The sequence below is a fragment of the Sturnus vulgaris genome, chromosome 3 (assembly GCF_052056855.1).
Source record: "Sturnus vulgaris isolate bStuVul1 chromosome 3, bStuVul1.hap1, whole genome shotgun sequence".
Classification (NCBI taxonomy): domain Eukaryota; kingdom Metazoa; phylum Chordata; class Aves; order Passeriformes; family Sturnidae; genus Sturnus; species Sturnus vulgaris.
In genome coordinates, this window is record NC_142245.1 from 38,002,570 (window position 1) to 38,024,322 (window position 21,753).

A 21,753-nucleotide genomic window follows, 5' to 3' on the forward strand; every position below is an offset into this window, starting at 1 on the left:
TAGAGTGTGGGGTTTTTATTATTTCATTTATGGAAATTAAACCATAGGTTAAATGTGGTCTTGGACAAGTTATAACAACTGTCAGGAAGGCCTGTGCTGGAAATCAGGAGTTCCCACCACCCGTGTTTATCCTGTTGAAATCTGTTGTCTCCTACTTTGTTGCTTACTGCTAAATTTCTGTTAGTTAAAACTAGTTCTACAAAATATGCTCTTCTGTTTGTTCTCATTTTGTTGGCTTAATGGTACAAGGAACTATTTTTCATGTTGGGAATGTGTGAGAAAATTACTTGTTGTATGAAAAATCTGATATCTTAAAAAGATAAATGAGAAGAACCACCTTGGTATAGTAGTAAACCCCTTGTAAAATATATAATATGTTTCGTCTGGAGTATTAATAGCAGTTGTTTGTGAGTGTTCTCAGTGTAAACTAGATGATTAAAGTGAGAAGGAGAGAACTAGCACTTTTTAATGGCTTGACTTCCTTACTGCAAAGGTGTAAGAAAGGCTCATGGGGTGAAGAGGTGAACAAGTGGATTTTGCAGGAACACATTTAGAGTAAATTTCTTATAGAGAGAGAAATTGCTCTCTATGTAGAACCCAGGTATGCCATCATTGTCAATTAAGATTAAAAGGGTCTTAAGTCTTACTTAGCTGAAGGTGTTGTGTGTATGCATGCATGTATTCCATACATAGGACTAGTACTTTCTACTGGACTGAATTCTATGGGTTTGATCATGAGCTGTCTGTGATGTGCTTGGGCAGCTTGGGAAGGTCATCAGAAAATAGGCTAGCAGTCTGTTGGCTTTTTCTTTGTATTAAAAGAGTATCTTGCTAATTCTCTTTTTAAAAAGTCTCCCTGACTCAATGTTATATAAAGACATTACAGAGGTTTAATTTATTTTTCAGAATAAAAATATACAACAGTAGATCCTTGCTGCTGTAGAGGCAGGAAGTCTAGAAAGTTGTGTGAATACTTGCCCCGAGGAAGGGTCCCCTTTGTTCCTTTTCTGAATCTGCTTGGCCTCTGCTTGTGTATTGCTGTTCAGCTTGAGCCACCTCCTCCCTAAATTTCCAGAGCTATATTTCTGGCTGAGTAAGCATGCTACAGCTCTGTGTCTCCTTCAGGACATGGGCACCTGACAGTGTGACCAGTGGTTCCAGATCACCTGGATGGAGTGTGCCTTAAGTTGCTTCCAGCTTGTGTTTCTGAATTTCTTGGGGAAGGTGAGGGAAAGTTGCATATTTAGGTCTTGTTCTGGATTTAGGATCCAGACCTGGAAACTTAGAAACATACCTGAGTCCTCCAGTTTAGACATAAAATTCTGTATCGTTAATTATTTTAGTATGGGTTGCTCAGAATCTACTCATTTTCTGTCTTCAGTTCAGCTCCAAGGAAGTGGTATCCAGGAGAGCTGTACTTTCCATCATTCAGAACCGAGTACTTCAAATGTTTGCAGCTGTGCTTCTTGGAGTTCTGGCCACAACTGCTTCCCAAAGCTTGTGCTTAATCAGTTTTGTGGCTTTGAGCTTTACCAAGTTCTGTTTATTTACATTGTGTATACAAGGCCTAACTATAACATACTGTCCCCAAATGTTGTTTCTTCTCATTCTAAGATTATCATCTCAGTAAAAGCAGTATCCATCTCCTTCAAATTATGCCTAATTCAAAATTTAATGTCTGAGTTTTAAGGAGACAAGCTACTTTGACCCCACATGGCTGACCTATACATTAGTCCTTTTTGATCTATCCTTTGATGTGGTTTTTAAACAATGCAGAATTGAAAACATGAAAGCTTGAGAAGCTTGGTTTTACCTTTGCTATGCTTGCTACTGTAATATGTAAATAACACTTTTGAATTTTATGTACAGGAAATGGGCTTTTGTAGTGGGAAGGCTCTTGTTAGGCCTTGATGGTAATTCTGCTCTGCTTTATTTTTCACTTGATGCCCTTGGAAGGGGGTAGAACGACAGGGTCCAAATTCTTGTCGTCTTTGTCTATGTTAGCAAGCAGCATGGAGCTGATCTGTAGACAAAACCCTTTGGGTTTGACCTGAGGCCCTGAGCACGTGTGTTTCAGGGCTTGGTGTTTTATTTTGGGCAAGGTGTAGTCTGGTCTTGTGGAATGAACACCAATATGACTCTGTAATACATTCTTGAAGTGCTCATGTTTTGAATTTACCTTTTTATTATTTAGACATATTTTTTTCTTTGTATCTTAAATAGAATGTATACACCTAAAGATAAAGAGGTTTGGTTTGTGTTGGGGGACTAAGTCCAGTTGGTAGGACAGCTTCAGGAGAGACTGACCTGAATCAGCAGTAGTCTCCTGGCCATGGTTGGCAGCCAACCTCCCTCCTGTGAGACTAGGCTGTAAAAGAGCTGTGAGAAGATGGGGGAGCTGTTAGCTGCTGCCTGCTCTACACATGACCCTGCCATGTGCCTTTCCCTCATTTTGGTGAGGAAACTTAAGTCCACAATTAGTATGAAGTGAAACATGCCCAGCCTTTTCTTTGTGAGACACTGGGGACTTTACTGGAAATAAGCTTATAATGGTACATAGTCTGTTTCATACAAATACTGCAAGTGTGTATAGAATTAAGGCAGAACAACAACAAAAAAAGAGAACCTTAAAAGAAACTTGTCAAGATGCTGTGCTCTCACACTGGAGCAGATGACAGATTGATAGTGAACTTGTTCAGCTCATTGCAGCAGTTAGTGTTAACAAAAGAAGCAAGACTTGAAGTAAAGTTGTGATAAATCTACAGTGAATGAAAAGTCTGGAGCACTTCCCTTCTTAATAGAGAATCAGAAGGAACACAGAAAACTGAGGTGTTTTGATTTTGTTTTTTCCCCCATATCTTTCAGTTTGTTGGCTGTTTGTTTTCAGTGTTTAACTTGGAAATGGAGTAGAAGCTGTGTAGGTGCCAGGGAAAGCTGTGGTTCGTCCATCAGTTGTTCACTGCCTGGTTCTGCACGTGTGTAGGAACAAAATGATGTATTGACAGAGAAGTGACACTTTGATCCTCACCGTCCTAGTCTTAGACCTTCCTTCTTACAGCCACTCTTCCTGAGCATGGAGAAGGGAAGAGCTGGAAGGGGGCATGCTCCCCTCTCGTTCCTGTCCTGCAAAGTGGCTTTGTGTATGGGGTCAGTGAGCCTCTCAACCTTGGGAAAAGCAGAGCTGTAGCGAGGGGTGGCATTCCGCTGTCTGTGAAGCCTTGAGAAGAGCACTGCTTTCACCACAAAGGGCTGCTTGTGCCAACTGATCCTGCCTTAAAGCAAGCTTGGATTGCCTGGGAGCTATAGGATTTATGGAGGGTAGATGAAGAAGGACACACTCCTCCCTGAACTGTCTCCTTGTTCAAACTCTGGAGTACTGGGTATTGAGAGATTATTGATGGTTCAGGTCCTTAAGACAGTCCAAGTTCTGTAACTGATGTGTTAGTTGCTAGACTGATGTTGGGTTGGGTTTGAGGTTTCTTTCTTTGGTTGGCTTTTTGTTCTGCCTTTAAAAAAGCAGCAGTACTTGTGTAGCCTAATTTATTCCTAGAAAATAGACCCTGTGCATTGACTATAGAAAGAAAGCTAATCTTTAGCATTTCTCCACATCTATGACTGCACACAGAGGGGGAAGCATTTTTCATGTCAGTAAGGCAAGATGTTCATTGAAATACAGAGCTAAAAATAGGTCTGCTTGGGCACGTTCTTTTTTTTGTGAAGTGTAGATAATAATCCCTGCATAGGGGAAATTGTTTTATGTCCTAAGGCAATATTTGCTTTTGATAATTGAGATCAGGTTTTTATTATATCTAGATGGGAGTTTAGGCCTGGAATTTCAGAGAAGGTCAACTGAATTGTGAACTCTTATTGAGACTTGGTTGAATTTAGGAAAAATTTTATCACACTTACTGTTTTTCTTACTCTACTGTGATTAATAGTTTTTTCTCTAGTCTTTCTCTTTTTTGTAACACTTCAGCTGTCTGAATCCTGCATCCAGTTAAATATTTCCAGTTGCCTTTTTACTGAGCTTGTCTTAGTTTGTTCAGTTTCCTGCATATTTATTATAAACTATTTTGTAACAAAATGAATAATCACTGTGCTGAGAAATGTTAAGAGAATTAAAAGGATTTCATACTGGGGTGTTAACCTGAGCAGCAAAAATAGTGCATAATGTGTGTATCTGCTGGTTTCCTTGGCTTAGTCCATTCTGCAGTGAACAATTTTTATTTTTATTTGTGGGCACTGGAATGATAAAGCGATCTGTAGCATGTAAAATGTTTGTATTGTCAGAATACACATAGTTATGATCTTCTATAAGTAAATACTTTAAAATGTTCCTCAGATTGTAGAGTCTTAACTATTTATATTATATAAACTCCAGTAAACACAACATGAATGAAAATGCCAAGTGTCAAACAGTTGCTGATAGAATAATGCATTCTTTTGCTGAAGTTAAGCCTTTAAAGTATTTGAGTACAGTTGCTATTCAATTCTGATAAGTCTTGGCATTTAGAGATTATACTATGGAAATACATAGAGTATATTATTAGTAAAGTACATGATGTTGCCATTAGGTTAAGAGGGAAACTGGTTTTTTGTGTGTTTGTTTTAGAAGAAATATGTATGCTAAAAGCATTGTTTTTTGTTTCCTTCCCTTCCTGGAGGTCATGTTTACATGCCAGTGTGGGAATGAATGTGATGGTTTGAAGTGGACAGGAAAAAATTCCAACACATGCTTTCATTTGAAGTGTATTTAGGGAAAGAATTCCTTAAGACCATGTAGTTATGACAAAAACAAGTTCCTGTGTAGAAAGACATGATGGTTGTGATACTACCTCCATTAGTAGTGTAGAGGTCACACAGGTTTTCTGCAGTTAATGTAATTTCTTAGGATTATACTCAGAGAACTAGCTCCCTAGAAAAGCATTAGCTTCAGTGAGCTTTTGGGTTTCTAGACTCCACTTGCATCCTCAGTCCTGACAATTACTTAATACTTCAAAGGGTATTCAGAGTAAAAGCGAATTAAGTGATGAGTTAAGCAGTAGGGTAGTTCTGAGAACAGGAAATTCTAAAAAACATTATACTTCAGGATGTGAGCACCATATCCAGACTTTTCTGAGGGAAACTGGAATATACCTCTTTGCTTTCAGAGCCCACAGCTTGTGGCCTTCCAAGGAAAACGCTTCATTGCTTTTCTTCTGGAATCGGTTGGGGATCATCATCACTCTGTCTTTCAACCCAGCAGGAGTTTAAGGTGCCTTTGTATCACAGCTTCTTGTTTAGGATGTGCACTCAACCAAGATGAGCTTTGGTTTGGTTTCCTTGTGTGCTCGAGGAATAAAAACCTTGCATTCATGAAATAAGGCAGTATTTGTTATGCCTTTAACAGTATTCCTATGTTGAATGTAAAGAAACCTGAGAATGCTGCCCTCAGCACAGATGTATCCATGTCACAGTGTTGGTTTTTCCCCTTTCTGTAAACTTGATGCATGCATCATTTCTCAACCATTTTGTGCTGGCATCTGAAATACCTCTATACTTAAAATCCTCTTTCTAATTGCTGAACTTCTATTATTTGCCCTCTGGCATGTGTTGTGCCTGGCAGGATTTAGCACTCCTATGGCAGAAGTTGATATATACTGTGCCAATGTGCACTGCTGATGAAATTTGTTGGAAGTCTGTGCATTCTGTTTGAACTGGTGCTGGACTATTATGTGTGCTCAAGAGGAGATTAAAAAAGGTGAATTTCATGTGGTAAAAGAAATATGGTGGATGGGTACATTAGAAATAGCGTAAGACTCACAACACTGTTGTAATGTAACTGTGTTGAAGTATTAGAAATTCAGGAATGACATTGAAAAACGTTTGTGGGCATTTAAGTACAAACCAACAGCATTGCTTGTTAAAGGAAATACTTAACAGTGGAGCTGAGGCTAAAAAGCTAGAAACTTGGGTGCAGGAAACTTTTGAGATATTTAAATTTGTTTATTGTGAATTTCTCACTGAAATATAAATTTTTGTGCATTTCTATTCTCCACAGGGAAATAAACTTGTAAATGTGTTGTTAGTTTTGAGGAAGTTAAAATAAGTGATTAGCACAGGAATAAGATTGTAATGATCTTAATCCAGGAATTAGCATTAGTTTAATATTACTTTTATACAAACATTTTTAGGACAAGTGGAATCGGTTATACTTGTATTTTGATTCATTTGAAGGGCCAAAAGAGAAATATTTATCTAAATTCCTTCCATACAAGACAATGTTTTATACTTATTGATTCCAGATAATAAATTATGCTTAATTTAGAATGTATTAAAACAAATTGCATTCTGTATATGTAGAAGTTTTATAATAATTATGTGTTTTGAGACTATTATAAACCTTTTATTTTAGGTCTTGCTTCTGCAAATATTTATATACACTTTAACTGTAATGATATGAACACATGGACTAAAAAGTGTGTACATATAGATCAGTCCCAAACCAACATAAGATGCTTTAAACCTAATGGTAATGTTATTTTACCCTTGATTTTTCTGAAAGAATGTCACAAATACAACCATACCAGGCCAGATATGCATTTGTCAAACCCCATAGTAGTCTGTCTGAGAGAGTGGTGAGCAGTAGTTGGTTAGGGAACGATGTATAAAAAGGATGAGCATTTTGGGATACAGTTTTGGGCTTTTTGTGGCTTAGGCACTTCCGAAGCAAATGTGTCATTATGACTTTATTTTTAGTAGATATAGATTGCATGGTCTTAAAACACAAACCAACCCAAAAGAATTCTTGTTCCCTCCCCACTTTGTGGGGTCTGGCTGAGCTGGAGCTGTGCTTTGCATTGGTACCTAGAAAGGTGTTGGTTTTGGCTACTGCTGAGCAGCGCTGGCACAGCACCAGCAATGTCTCTCAATATTCCCTTCCCCCATCAATAGGCTGGGGGTGGGCATGATCCTGGGAGGGGACACAACTGGGACAGCTGACCCAAACTGACCAAAGGGATATTCCATACCATATGACATCAGCTCAGATAGAAAAGCTAAGGAAAGGTGAAGAAACAGAGGGCATTTGTTATTTACAGACCTTGCCTTCTGGTGCAACCTCTCTGCATGCTGAAGCCCTGCTTCCTGGCAAGTGGCTGAGCATCACTTGCTGATGGAAAGTAGCGAATAAACCTGTTTTTTGGGTTTTTTTGTTTTTTTTTTTTTTTCTTTCTTGTGTTCACACAAACTTTTGCTTCAGTAAACTGCCTTATCTCAACCTATGAGTTGTTTTCGATTTTATTTTCTTTCCCCTGTCTAGCTGGGGACTGATAGAGCGGCTTAGTGGGCACCTGGCATCCAGCTAAGGTCAACCCCACCACAAACCCTACTTCTGCAAAGTGAGGGAACATTGGTTATATTGCCTGTGCCTGGACTTTCAATGTGGCCAACTTCTGTGGCACAGCAAGTTTTGGATGTTGCAGTGAAGTGGCTCAAAGAGCAGATTAGTCAACCTCTGACAGAAAAATCTATTGAGACTTAGTAAACACAAAACCAGCACTCTTGCTCAGGAAGTTGCTGAGCCTCTAATTCTCAAAAGCTGTAGTGGTATAAACTTTTACTGTGTCTCACCCTGTCCTTAAGCATCCACTTTAGTAATGGAGGGAGAACACTGGACTAAGTGGATCTTTAATCTGACCCACTAAGCTTAGTTTCATTATTTGCATCTTTGCCAAGCTCCATTTTGAATTTCCAGCCATGACCTCCTTGAATTGAATAGGATGAAGCCAATTGCCTTTAACAGCAGTACATTGGCCTGCTTTTTGGTTTTGAACTTAATACTTCCACACTTCAGTTTTTGGAAGCTTAGCTTTATGGAAAATACTGGTGTTTTCAGTTTTATGGGCCATTATTGTTGTCTTCAAACAAAATAATTAGGTCATTCATTTGGCACACTGCAGCTGTCTTGGACATTTTAGAAACTAAACTGCTGTATTATGTCAATTAAAATGTTCGTTTTAATTCTTTCCTAAAAATGTGATCTTTTTCCAGTGTTGTGATCTTGTATTATGCAACATTAATGAAGGACTTCAGTCAAAAGATTAATTGCTATGAAGATCTAATGGATGGGGTTTTCAACCTGTTGTCACTGGTCTTTTATAATATAGTTGCTGATACTTCTTTTGTTAAAGGCCAGTTAGAGTAATGCAGTTTGTCCTGCAGAGCATTTGCTTCATCTACAGTGTTTCAGGGTTTACATTGCTGTCAGTGAAGTAAGAATGTTCAAGTCTATGTGAGCAAAAAAAAGAGGTAATATCAAAACAGGTTCTGTTTTTAGCTTTATAGTTTTAAATTCACTGCAACCTTCACTTTAATATGTTTTTGTAGGCTTCTGAAGCACAACTTTGGTTCTTAACTACAGGAGAAAGAGTTGCAGTTTTTTCAGGGTTGTCTTTTTGTGTATATGTCTTTTGTATAATACATTGTGTATACATTGTTCTTCATTTTTGATAGGAGAAATGCTGTGATCAGTGTCCTGGCAGAGTGGATTTTTTTTCATACTGACTTTTGGTGTGGTCCTGTTAGCTTACTTCTATGTTGTCATTGGTTTTTAAATAATTTCCTGAGAAACTTAGAGTTTAATAGGCATGCGTCTGTAAATCTCCAGAAATATATGAATGCTTTCTTAATGTAAAAATGGGACTTCTGAAAGTCTTGCTTTTTTAAAATAATTTTTTGTGATGTTTTTTAAAATATTCTTAACTGGGCCCGAATTTTTTTCTGTGATCTTTGCATGTTTCATACAGATGACCCAGGTGATGGTGTCACTTGTCTTAAGAGTCTCTCCAAAGCCAGTGAAATTTAATTAGAATTTTAGGCTCCTGAATTTATTTTTCAAGATATGATTTATTTCAGCCATGTACATATAAATGTAGCTAAGTATTATTGAAAAGCAGATAAATTGCAAATGGAAGGGAAAGGCTCCATGAAAAAAACATGCAAAACTCAGGTTTAAGTTGTAGGGCAATTCTGTGTTGTGTGTAGTTGGCATGTATGATACAGTTGCCAGTGGATAAACTAGGCCTCCAAATTAGCACAGTCTCATCCTAATGCATCAATTAATATATATTCTTGTGCATTTTATTTATTTTTGTAGAAATATGTATTAGAACTTGATTGAAGCGTCAAGTAATCTATTTGGACCAGGGCTGTGGACTCACTTTTTTTCTAAATAATACAGTTGTTCAGTTGGATGAATCTGAATATGGTGCAGAATCCCATGTTATAGTTTAAGATATTAACTTATTTATTCTAGTAAAAAATGTATCACCTGAGGTATAATTTTGTCGATGTTAAAAGATCTTTAACAATATTAAAAATATGATTAGTTTGCAGGAACAAAGTAGCTCAGCCATTTTTTTTCTTATACATGCTTCATTGTATGCCATCTTTAATGTGACTAATGAAGAAATTATTTCCTTTGCTATCATTTAATGTTAAATTTTGTCCTGTAGATAAGAGAATTAATTTGTTTTGCCATCTTTATGTGATGCAAATTTTAGCATCCAGAATAAATCCTTAAGGTAGACATGCCTTTGCAGTATTATGTGTACACATAATCAGCAATTGGTTTTGCTTTTTTTTCTTCCCTCCGTTTTTCGGATGGGCTTTGCTGCTCCTCCAAGTTTCTTGTTCATTCCAAGTGGAATTGATACTGCATTAGCTAGGTCTGTAAGCTGGATGTTGAGTCTAGGCTGCCTATTCACCTCTGTAGTCATTAGACAGAGCAATGCAAAGCAGTGTAATTAATCCTCTCTGAAGGCCAATTGTATTTTAAAGGCTCTGATCCCTTTTCAGTGATGGTACAAAGACTCTATAGAAGCTGGTCTGGGATAATCACAAGTCTGTTTCTTCATAGGTGTAGCAATGTCTTTGTAGCAGCAGTTCACCTCCTGTGTTGCTGTGATGGGGGTACTGCAGGGAACATCATTTGAGGTTTAGAGGAGGAAGGGTTGAATTGCTTCACACTTGTCTGCATCATTTTGGTGATCTATAACGTGGCTGTAGGGATTCATTCTAGGTATCTATGCAGCAACTGATTTTAAAATAGTAGTAAAATTAATCCTGCCTGGATCAGTAGTAAAATTCTGTATCTGTGTGATATTGCCTCATCAGATGCAGTTTGGGTTTTTAAAGTATGATGAGAAAGGGTGCTGAGCAGAAAGGAGGAAGATTTGAAATAATGCTATATATCTCGATTTAACTAGTGCATTTCCTATTTTTTATATCCAGCATTTTACTTTTTGAAGTTGCTCAAATGTTGTGCATGTCTGTTGTACAAGAAATCAGTACAAGTTATACCAACTTGTATATTATCTTTTGTGGAGCTTAGCAGTGTTGTTCTCTCCTACTCCAGTTAGCATTAACAATTAATGCCTTTTTTTATTGTGGGGAGGGTTTGCCTTTTCCTTCGTGCTTTGTTTCACAGGTACTCTTTAAAATGTCTTTTCTTAGCTAACTGTGCACCACCGTGCCAAAATGGAGGGATGTGCCTGCGACCTCAGCTTTGTGTGTGTAAACCAGGAACAAAAGGTAATTCCTGCGAGGATACAGCCGTGCAAGACACCTCTTCCACTGGAGGCCGGAGCCCCGTTGTTCCCCCGTGGCCCATTCCCCAGCAGGCTGCCCAGCAGACCTTCTCTCAGAAGGTGCAGGTCCCACCAAAGGTTGGCCCTATGGCTCAGATGGCATTCACAATCAAGCAGAAGCCTCCTGTTGGGTTAACTCAGCAAATGCAACCACAGTAAGTGTTTTCTTTGCTTTTAAAGGAGTCCAGTATGTCAGATTTGTAAAACATTGTTCCTTGCAAGTGTTTTCAAAAAATCATACTTGGAAACTGTCGAAGATTTTTAAAAACAGCTTCTTGTTTTAACTGCAAGATCAGTGGATGTTTAGACTTCTATTACTTATAAGCCAGATTTCCTTACATGAACAGAAAACCTGTGATATCAGTCAACTTCTGTTTTCCTTAGAGTGATACTGCTGTACTAATTTTGGAGGAATTATTCCTAATTTGCACTGGTGACCTTTTGAGTTTATCCTAGAACAAAGTGACATGGAATTCTGACACCTTGTGTAAGTGAGGAGAGTAAGATTTGGTGCTTCTATTCTGTTCTGCTTTCTTCTATTTGCATTATGTTTTCTCTTTCCATATAAGTGTGTGTGGCTGTGCTACAATGAATACTTGTGCTTGCTTGTGTTTGAGGTTTGGGATTGTATCCGACTGCCATAAGTAGCAAGGAAACACCCATCTTGTTAGAGAAGTTTTTCTCTGCCTCTTTAATAGCTGGTGACTTAGAGAAATAATATCAAAAACTGGCTGAGCTTTAGATACTTAATGCGAGTCTGAAATTTCTGTAATTGTACTGTTTTTATTGATGTGTGTGACCTTAGTTTGTTTCAAGACCCCATTTGCTATGGGAGGAGGAAGGTGCACAGGAGGTTGGCAATCAAGTGGGATGTAAACAATTTTAGGTGTTTTTAGCTACTGGTGCCCTTCCTCTTTCAGGTAAAGTCAGTGACAAAAAGTTTCTGTCCTGTGACAGGTTGTTTTTGGAGAGGTTGCCTTTGCTTTTAAGGAAAGTGTAGCCGTTGTTGCTTCTAGTCTCTAGAGCAAAATAATCAGGATTAGGAAATAAATTGTTTTCCTGTGTTTGAAGCTGTAAAAAGAATGTGGAAGGGTGGTGTGTGATTATAGAGTTCTGCACCTGAGTCATCACAGGCTCCTGACAACAAAGTGCCACTTCCTTTCCAAAGCTATATATAAGAACAGAGATTGTACAATGCTTCCAATGTTATCTGTTGTCTCATAACCCCCTTATCGTTTTTTGTTTTTCCTCCTAAATCCTTCTAATTCTTTGTACTTACTGTGGATCCAGAAGCTAAATTAGGTTCCTACATGTCTTGTGTAATAAGAAGAGAAATTTACCTGAATTCTCTTGGAGTTCTAAGCCCTAAGCCAGTATGTTCTTTGAGAAAGGTAGAAGGTAGAGCACTGAGGACTTTAGGAAAAAATACATCTATAGTCTGGAAAGACAGAGAAATTGCTACCCAATTTTAGTACTTCGTAGTACTCTGAGTCCAGTTTCATTCCAACCACTGAAGCAAGGATTATTAAAGTGACTAATATAAAGGGGAAATTTCCAGTAATTTTCCATCAGACTTTTTTCCTGTTTCCTCTCCAGACCAGCTGGACTCATCACCTGGTGTCTCTGCTAGGACCCATAAAGACCAGTGCAAAAAATCAGTACAAAAAGGCCAGACAATTCCTGGGTTATCAGTACTGATTCTTGTAGAGTATACTTTCTTTTTTCTCCCTCCCTCTGCACACAAGCATTCTCAAAGAATTTTTCTTTCTTTTGCAATAAAGGCCCATTGTCCAAATTGAGTAGTAAAATATACTTAAAAAATATATATGGGAGGGGGAAAGAAAGATAAAAGAATGTAATTTGTTCTATCCTGAAAAAAAGAACTGTCATCTTTTAAGCACTCTAAAACTGTACTCAGAAGGCTTGTGGCAGCCTCTAGAGAAGGCTTACTTTCCATTATTCCTGGAATAATGTCTAGGAATAAAGAGTTCCTCTTGGGGAAAAAAAAGATGATAAACTGATATTTTTCTGTGCTACTATGATAATTGTTGGGCTATGATGCTCGAAGTATTTCTAGAGGATACCTACAGCATTTCATGCTTCACCAAAATCTCCTTACCTGCTGTCACAAGGCATCACAGATGTAGAGGAAGCACTTTCAGACTGACAAAACCAGTCATCTGTTATCTGCTTTCCAAAGTGCCTCTGCATGCTTCCATATGCAGTGGGCTTTGTTGTTCATTGGCACTTCTCAGCCTGGGATTTTCTCCTAACTGTAGACTTTTCCAGGTAGAACTGTTACTCTTTGAGATCATATAAAGATAAATCTGTTTCAGTCAGGTTATTATTGGCATGGGAAAATGGAAAACTGAGTCTCTGCAGTCACGAGAACACCAGCCTACAATCTTGGCTGAAGCCAGGTGTAGGAGATGGAGAGGAAAGGGGCTGTTGCACAAACCAAAGCTGTTGTGTCAAGTGCAGCAGAAGGCAGATGTTTAGAAACAGCTGTTGAAATGAGTGCCAGTGATAGTCCTGTTAGGCTGTTAGTCCTAATATACTGTTAGGACAATTTACAGGGCTGAAAGATCCTTCTCTGGTCAGATTTCTGATGCTGAGAGGGATAGACAGGCTAGTTTCTGTTTCAATTCCTTTTTTAACACATTGTGATCTTGTATGTTGTGTGAGGCTGCCCAGATACTTGTGGAATGGCTTTTCCTTTTCCCACTCCTGGAAGGTGGAGTTATCCAGACTGTCATTGTGATGGTGTGCTGATCTGGACATTGCTGCTGTGCAGTCAAGCACTGGACTGGTGAAGGCCAGTGAAGAAGCCAACCTGGAAGACCTAAATTAGCTCCTAGAGGAGACTTGTCTCTACAGAGCTTCTGTTTTGCCATCCTCTGTCAATTTTTTTCTGTTTTATATAGGAATGCAACTTTTCCAACTTCAGTCATCAAGATGTGTTCACGCATGCTTTCTTAGGATCATGGTAACAATGATATTTAGGAAACCAGGGAATTAATTTCTTTCTTTCCAGATTTATATTTTTTTAAGAATAAGGTGCTGAACAGAAGGAAAGCTGGAGAGAGATTAATTTCCTGGAATATCCTAGGTTCAGCAAGTCTTCATAGCTGTGCTCTGAAGATGGATATGCTGTCAGGTACAAGGTCTCATCTCAGAAAAATGTTAGCAGAAGGTATAGATGGCTGTAATTGAAAACAAGTGGTGTTTCAGAAACAAAAATCTGCTTCTTATTGAAACCTGTAGGGAATTCTGATCTCAGTAACAGGCATGCTTTGTGGGCCTGAATTCCTGTGATAGCTCTCCAGTAACTCTGGGTGTTCCTTTCACATCTCCTGTTCTCACTTGTTGGCAACAGGATAGCTCCAACAGCTTGATTTTGTGCATTTACCATCTGTGTGAGCAGAACATTTTTGTTTTTCAAAGGGATCTTTCTAGTACAGTTTTGGAAATGATCACCAGGAGTACAGCATCAACCAACTGGAGCTCAACCATACACCGAAGTGTCACAGCATTGCTCAGTCAGCCTCCTTTGGAGGCAGGTGGTGCTGAAATGTGAAAATCTGCTTTAATGTTGGACAAAGCAAAGCTCATCAAAGGAGTGGTGAATGCACACACTCCAAGTGACAGACTTGGACTTGCTGGTGTGCCTTATGTGCCCAGAAATCTTTACTGAGGTCTCTTCCAAACCCGTGTTCCTGTGTCACTGGGTCTAGTCCCATGCTATGACAGGCAGATGAAATGCCTGCTAATTTTAGTAAGCCTGTCAACTGATGTCTTAAAGCTGTTTTTTGACTTCTGTTCAAAGAGGTAGTATTTTTTTCCTGTTTTAAACTACTTTTTCCCAATTTTTACTAGTTGATGGCAAATCAGTGTGAATTTAGATTGAAAGAAACATGCCTGAAAGAAGAACTGAGCATACTGTTGTGACCCTACAGAAATCAACAATGTAGGACAGTCATAACAGAAAATGGAATGCATGCTTGGTATAATAGATAATTGTAAGGTAAATGTTTACAAATATATTTAAAATCTGAAGAGATTATTGACTTTCTGTTGTGCAAACTCCTGTAGACTGAGGATCATTGTAAAGTAAAAGAGACTACTCTTTTGGTTATTTCCTGTCTTGCACACTAATTCTTTTTTTGTGTCTTTGACTGCATGTAATTATTTTTTAGAACTTCTGGTTCTAAGATTGATAGATAGGATGATGTATCAGGTGATGGTCTAAAAACGATTATAGATTATTATAGTTTTTGAAACTAGTGTGAAAGTAAATATTTCTGGAGGACATCTTTTTTCACCACCATTATGATAGTTTTGTACTAAAGATGTACAGAGCAAGTGAAACTCTTTGCTTACAAGAGCCCTGCACTTGAAGTTAAGTGTGAGGTCTGTTTGAAAATACTTTATGGAAGCTCTTCACAATAATCAACTTCTGTCCAAAAAGACCTTGACTTTTTTTTTTTTAAGGAAACTTTTAAAAGAAACTTTTATTTAGCAGGGACAAAACAGGTTGCAAGTATGAAGCAGCTGGGTTCAACTCTTTGCTTATAGCAGGATCACTTATAGGAGGTTGCTCTGGGCTTTTATGGTCGAGCTTTGAATACTTTCAAGATTGCAGGGTTGGAGAGGTCCATTATTTGTGGGCTTCTGTTGCAGTATTTGACTGCCCTCAGGAGAGAGTATTCTCCTTTTATAGTTGAAGTTTCCATTGTTGCACATTTATTATTACCCTGTGTCTTTTTGCTGTATTCCTCTTAGAAGTCTGGGTCAGCCTCCTCTGCAGATTCTCAAGGGGCAGTTGTAGATTGCACTATCATCCCCTTGAGCTGTCTTCTTTTTTTAGAGCTGGGAACTTTCTCCTCCTATGTTGTGTGTCCAGTGTCTGACAGTCTTGGTGGCCCTCTGCTGGCCTTGCTCCACTGTGCTGCTGTCTTGATTTGGGGAGTCCAAAACTGGTCACAGGCTTTGAGATGCAGTCTCACAAGTGCCTGGTGGATGCAGTAGTCACTCCCTTGACCTGTATGACTGTCCTGCTGGCAACTATTGGCATTCTTCATGTGAGGATATGCTGCTGACACGTGTTCAGCTCATCCACTAGGACACCCACTCTTTGTTGAGCTGCTTTCCAGCCATTTTGGTGCCAAATCTGTGCTCTTGCATAGAGATACAACCATGGATTGCTACCTGGTGCTTCAGAGCTTTGGTCTGTAAGTCATGGGCTTCTGTTTCTGCCCTCCTAGAGCCCAGTAACAGAGCTATCTGAGCTTGTATTAGCACCGTGTGTTACTGTTCAGACTTGAAAATTTAACTAGTGGTCAGAGGTGAGATTTTTCCAGCAGTTCTTGAGCTTACTGCTTTGTGTCAGGGAGATGAAAACCTGGCATTCTGTCTGCAGGTTATACTGCCGACTGCATCCCCTCATGACTTCTAACATGTAATGAACTCATGGTGTGCTTGTCTCAGGATTGCTGCTGCAAGGTGGCTCCAGGGAGAATCAGGAAAATAAATTTTCCATTGTGAACTCTTTGGGGTGGATTCTGAGATGCCTTTTGCACAGTGTTTTCAACAAGAGACTTGCTACAAGGAAACACAGCGTACCCAATTAGCCATCAGGTTATTCATGTTCTTCCTAATAGACTTGTAAAGAGTTTATGCAGATCAGTTATCCATATTATCCTGTAAGGCATATTCCTTTTGGGGATGGCAATGTACACTTCCATCTCACAATCCCAGCAACTTGAACATATTCCATGAGGTAAAGTTAACTTTTAATTAACTTGTCATTAAGTTTGGAGGTTTTTTGAGTACTACTGGAATATGCTTTTGCTCCTGTATGTCAATACAGCAAAAAGAGACAGTGATTTAGGCATATTCCATGTGTGTGGAAATCATTGTCTTGCTTTCAAGGCACTGCTTTTCATTGCCTCTAAACTGTACTGGTGCTGTCAGCTTAATTGAAAAGCAGATAGTAAACCACCATTTCATGCCATAGTGTTTTTAATTGAGTTTTTCTAGTTTAAAAACACATGTGCCTGACCATTTGGTGTTTGCACAGTGTTTGAATATGTAGGGAGGGCTTTAATGAGGAGCTCTTAAAGTTACTTGTTACTGTGTTGTAATATGGTCAGTTCTCTTCAAAAATGGCTTTTTCAGGTTGGAGTTTGGTTTTTTGGTTCCTTTTGCTTTTTTTTTTTTTTTTTTTTTTTTTTCAGGTGACTATTGGAATTTTCATTATTTATCATCAAACAATTATTTCAAGAGATGGTGGGAAGCTATCAGAAGAACTTCTTTCCAGGGGTTTGGTGGGGCTGAAGGAGCACAGCCTTTCTTGGAAAGCATGGCAGTGTGTTTTGAGTTTCACAAAGATATATTAGTATTGTTAAAGTTTGGTTTGATATATTGCTATTGTGTCAGTCACAACATTGTGGCATTCAGAACCTTTGCTATTAAGAAGGTTTCTCTGTTAGCAAGTGTTTAATTGTAAAACAATTATGCAACAATTTTATACTTAACTGAGACTTTTTAGCCAAACAGGTAAAAGTTACCCATTCAAGTTACTCTAAGCAAACTATTGTGCAACAGTAATGATTATAGGATGTGGCTGAAATAAAAACAACACTGCAAATAGACGTTTTCCTTGCAGCAAATGGGAATCGTTTTCATATGATTTTTCAATCCCTTCTTTAGAGTTGTGAATAGAGCTCAGTAGCTTGATTTGGAAAACTGTCTCCTGTCATCAAAATGCAAAATACCTTTGACTTGCAAAGGAAAAGAAGCAAAGTGAGGATAGGCTTTATTACTGATTTCAGGGATAAAAATTGATATAGCAATATTCTGTCTTTAGAAAATCCATGAGTTTTGGTTTAGTGTTGTAATGATCAAATGAACACTGAACCAGGAACGTTTTCCTCTGTTTCAGGTACTTTGAACTTAGAAATGTTTGTTGATATCTTTGGTCTTTGTGCCAGAAATCTTGCTTAGTATTTGATCTAAAGCCTTTCAAAATAATATTAGCTGCACCTGATTTATAAGCCTTGTGTATCAATATAACTTTTGGTATTGTCTTGACTTCCAGTTGATACTGACACTGTGTTGTTAATAACCTTATTAAATAGATAACAAAGACACAAAGAAGCCCTCTTCAGGGGTTTTACTTAGTCTTAGCATTTTGCTGGTGTAGCAGATAACTAGATGGATTAACATTCTTCATTAAGATGATGTGGACTGGCCTTAGACAAAGGCAGATGTGTCTTCAAGGTTGGGTCTGTCTGATTAATTATAAATGCCTCATTGATTTCATTGTTATGAATAGCCGTTTCTGCTCTTGATTTAGGAACCCTGAGAGACACATAATTTCATCTCCAGTGAACTTATTTTCTTCAGTGCTAGAGGCCAAGTACTTGTCTGAGAAGCAGTTTCCACTTCACCTAAGCTCCATGAAGTTTACCTATGCCATGTACCTTTGTACTTTGGTCCATTTTGCCCAGGAATCCAAAATTATTGTTTTATACAAAGTGTAATCAGTTGCTACTCTAACCACTTCTAAGGAGGTTTATTACTCACATCATCTTGTGCTAAACTTTAGGGGTTACTGTTCATCAGTATCTGTTGAGACTGGTATTTCTTTTTGTGAGTGCAACTGGTGAAGAGCACTAGGCAGATGGAGAGAGTGGGCTCTTCTCCTGATGTCATTGTTCAAATACACATTGAGACTTTGTAACCAGCCAGCAGTCTATTAGAGAGACTGCAGTAAATCCTTGTTTGTTTCTCTCTTTATCAAATTTTCCCTTAATTTTCCCATGGCCTTAGCGATGCTGGAGGTCCAGAATGTGAACTGTTGGCTGATTGCAGTGTGCAGCACACTGAAGATAAGTCTGCAGGTGTACTCAAAAGTTTTGTAGGCAACTGAATTATGACTACTTAACTTTGAGTTAAGCAAATTCCTACAGTAAGCAAAGGACCTATTCTTGTTCAGAATAAAAAATATAAAAATAATTCCTATAAAATAATTAATATAAAAGTAATTTTTATATGTGATATATTAGGAAAATAAATACCTTTGGAGTAATAGCTTAACAAAGCATCGTAATTACTGAAGAGAATTTCTCTGTACTTGAAAAGGTAACAAAGCATAATTTCTGATGCTGAGACACAAAATCTGTAGAACAAATAAAGTATCTGCAATAAGCTGGTGTTTACTACAGCCCTGTTTTTTTATTCCTGTAGTCTATAGCTTTGAAAAGATCTCCTCCAGATGTGTACAGGAAAAAAAATGATAGGCTTTATCTATTGTAATATATATTTTTTAAGTACTGTCTTTAAAATGTACCATGCAGTGGGGGGACAGACTTTATTAAAGCCTCTGGCACCACTGGAGGATATTAAAAGGAATTCTTTGTCAGCTTGGATGTGGTAAGAAATGATGTTTCAGGCTTGTCAGGGATTTTATAAGTGATTTTATAGAAAAAATTGCTTTTGGATATTCCATGTGCTGGGATTGTATTTTTTGTTTCATTAAAGAAACAACTGAAGATGCAGTTCGGTATGTTCTGTGTCAAGAAAAGAGATTCTGTTAAAAGGAGACAGTATTAGTACATACTATTATGTCATTGGGCAGTAGGTGGCAAGCTTTGCTTTTCCTTCTACTTAGGGTTTATTTTCATGTTGCAAGATGTCAGAATTTTTAGAGGAGTGGTTTAAATTCACTGGATTATGTCATTTATTGGCAGCACATTTCTTTAACAATCTCTTTTGTTCATTGTGGATAATTGTCTTTCTATTGAATACTAAAGGAAAGACTCTTTTCAAATGATGGATACAAATCAAGAAATGTGAGCTCTGTTGTCTTGTCTCATGACTTCTGTGGGCAGATTACTAATAGACATTATACAAATGAGGTGAAGTCACAGTCAATCTGAAATTATTTGGGATCTTCCTTGTTCGACTTCTGTCGTGTACCATCGTACAGCTAGGGGCAAGAGGGAACAACATCCTCTTTTAGTACAATGTTTTCCTGTATTCTATCTCTGTAACTAATACATCTAAAGAAAAAATAGTAGAATATTTATTTGTCTTGCTTATGATGTGTCATGTCCTGTTCCGGTCCGTGTGCTCACATCCTCCCTCCCATTCCCCCCTGAATTGCTGTAGCTCTCCTCACAAACTCAGGCTGCTCTGCTGATGTGTGGGGACACATAAAGGAACATATTGTCCCTATCAGCATGGGGGCAATAAATATGGCAGCAGCAAATAGTCCAGCTAAAGCTAAGGTCGTGTAGAAAGGGAAGTGCTAAAGTGCTTGTCTTTAGGAACTTTCTGTTGGGGGTGACTGTCAATAGCCTTTCTCTGCTCAGACTTCTTGTCTAGCAGACCTGGTAGCTGATGAATTAGTGATCAGCTCTGTATCTTCACCAAGGATGCCAGAGATGTAAAACCTCTGCTCATGTACAGTTCATCTCAGCTGGTTTCCAATTTAGGCATTCTCAGCTGTTCTCTAGAACAATTTTTACTCATTAGCCATGTTAATTATATGAATTTCCTCATAATGAGTGAGTTAAGAGTTCTTCTTGCTTTGCTGTTGAAGTTTTGGGAAAGTTTGTTCTGGATTAAAACTTTTACTTGCTTCTCTTTCTCAGGCACTCCATCCTACATGCACTTTATAATTTCTCTGAGGAAGATCAGCTGTCTTGGATTCCTTCATCCCAAACATCAACATATTAATTCAATTATATCATTCTAGCAATTCTAGAACAGTAGTTAACATTTTCTTATTATGGCAGGGCATTCAGCATTGGAGAGGAGATCTCTTTATGAACATAGAGGCTCCATATGGATTTACCTTTTCACTGCTGAAGCTTTCTGTCCTCACACAATTCCTAATGAAGATCAGAACTGTTTTGGGACTGATAATGCAGACCTGAGCTGTCAGTGGGGAGGGCATGGTTAATTTCATTGCTGCGGGAGCACTAGGCTAAAAGGATCTTTGGCATCAACTGTTGGTAAATTGAGACCAGTGTTTTGAGATCCTGATACTGTGGTTAAGTCTCACTTCTGTAGTCTCTGGCAGTGCTATGATCTATGTGTGCTAGAACAAAAACTGGTTCAAAGGTAGTTACTCATCTCTTTGTGCTGCCAGGCACTGAGTCAGCCCTCAGGAACACCTCCATTCATCATTCTAGGGAAATGTAGTCATCGGGCTGCAGGAGCTGAAGTCACTGTTTAGTTCAAATGGCTGATCTCCCTTAGGACTGGGATCATTTGTGTTGGCAGAGAGCGTGGAGATGATTTTTTTGATGACAATAATGTCAGTCTTGTCTTGGTGCCCTTTTTGAATGCTGCTAGTGCACATTTCAGTGCTAATCCATTAAACTGACAGATAATTTGTAGTTAACCTCTGTTGGACTTAGTACTTGCTGTTAATTGGACTGTCGTACACCTGAGTCTAAAGACTGTGGGCTTGGGTGTGGTGTGAAAGGCAAAAAACCCTGTGACTATTACAAAATGGGCTAATCATTTGATAGGTCTTGTTAGCTCACAATGGTGAGAAGTGGGCAGATGATTATGGCAAACTGCCTTGAGTGAAGCCTTTGTTGTTTTGGTGGACCAAGTCCTGTCTGTTCTGACTTATTTTTAAGACCTTTTGAATGTGAACATTTGTGATACCTAGCACTGTTTCTTCAGATTTCTTCAACAGTTTGGGTTGAAACCTTTGAGGCTGCAAATATCCACTTTACTTCTGTTGAGAGTTCCACACAGATTCTTTGCAATGGACTGGACACAGATAACATCTGGCCACATCAAGTACTGTGCATGTGCAGTGAACTTGTGTCCACCAGAAAAGCAGAGATATCTTGGAAAGAATATTGAAAATATCAAGTGTCAGCACTGCAGCAGAGTGCAAGGCACTCATGAGATGCAGCTGCAGTCCTATACTTCAAATTATTGTTGTTCCTGAGATGACTTAGCCTACCTTTGCATGAATGTTTTGTTTTATCCACACTTTATCTATCCTCAAGTTAAGTGAACATCTCACAAACAGCTGTTAGAGGATATTCAGTTTTTTCATTATATCTTTGACAGGAAAAGGATTCTCAGAAATAAA

General features: G+C 38.4%; 1 protein-coding gene across 7 annotated transcripts in view; it reads left to right on the plus strand.

Annotated features, from left to right (window-relative positions):
- LTBP1 (latent transforming growth factor beta binding protein 1) overlaps positions 1–21,753 on the plus strand; it is a 182,769-nt gene that overhangs the window by 4,180 nt on the left and 156,836 nt on the right. For all 7 annotated transcript variants that reach the window (XM_014876273.2, XM_014876299.2, XM_014876282.2 and 4 more), the window contains one exon: positions 10,495–10,783. In XM_014876273.2, coding sequence (XP_014731759.2) covers positions 10,495–10,783 — 289 coding nt within the window. The remainder of the gene's footprint in view (positions 1–10,494; positions 10,784–21,753) is intronic.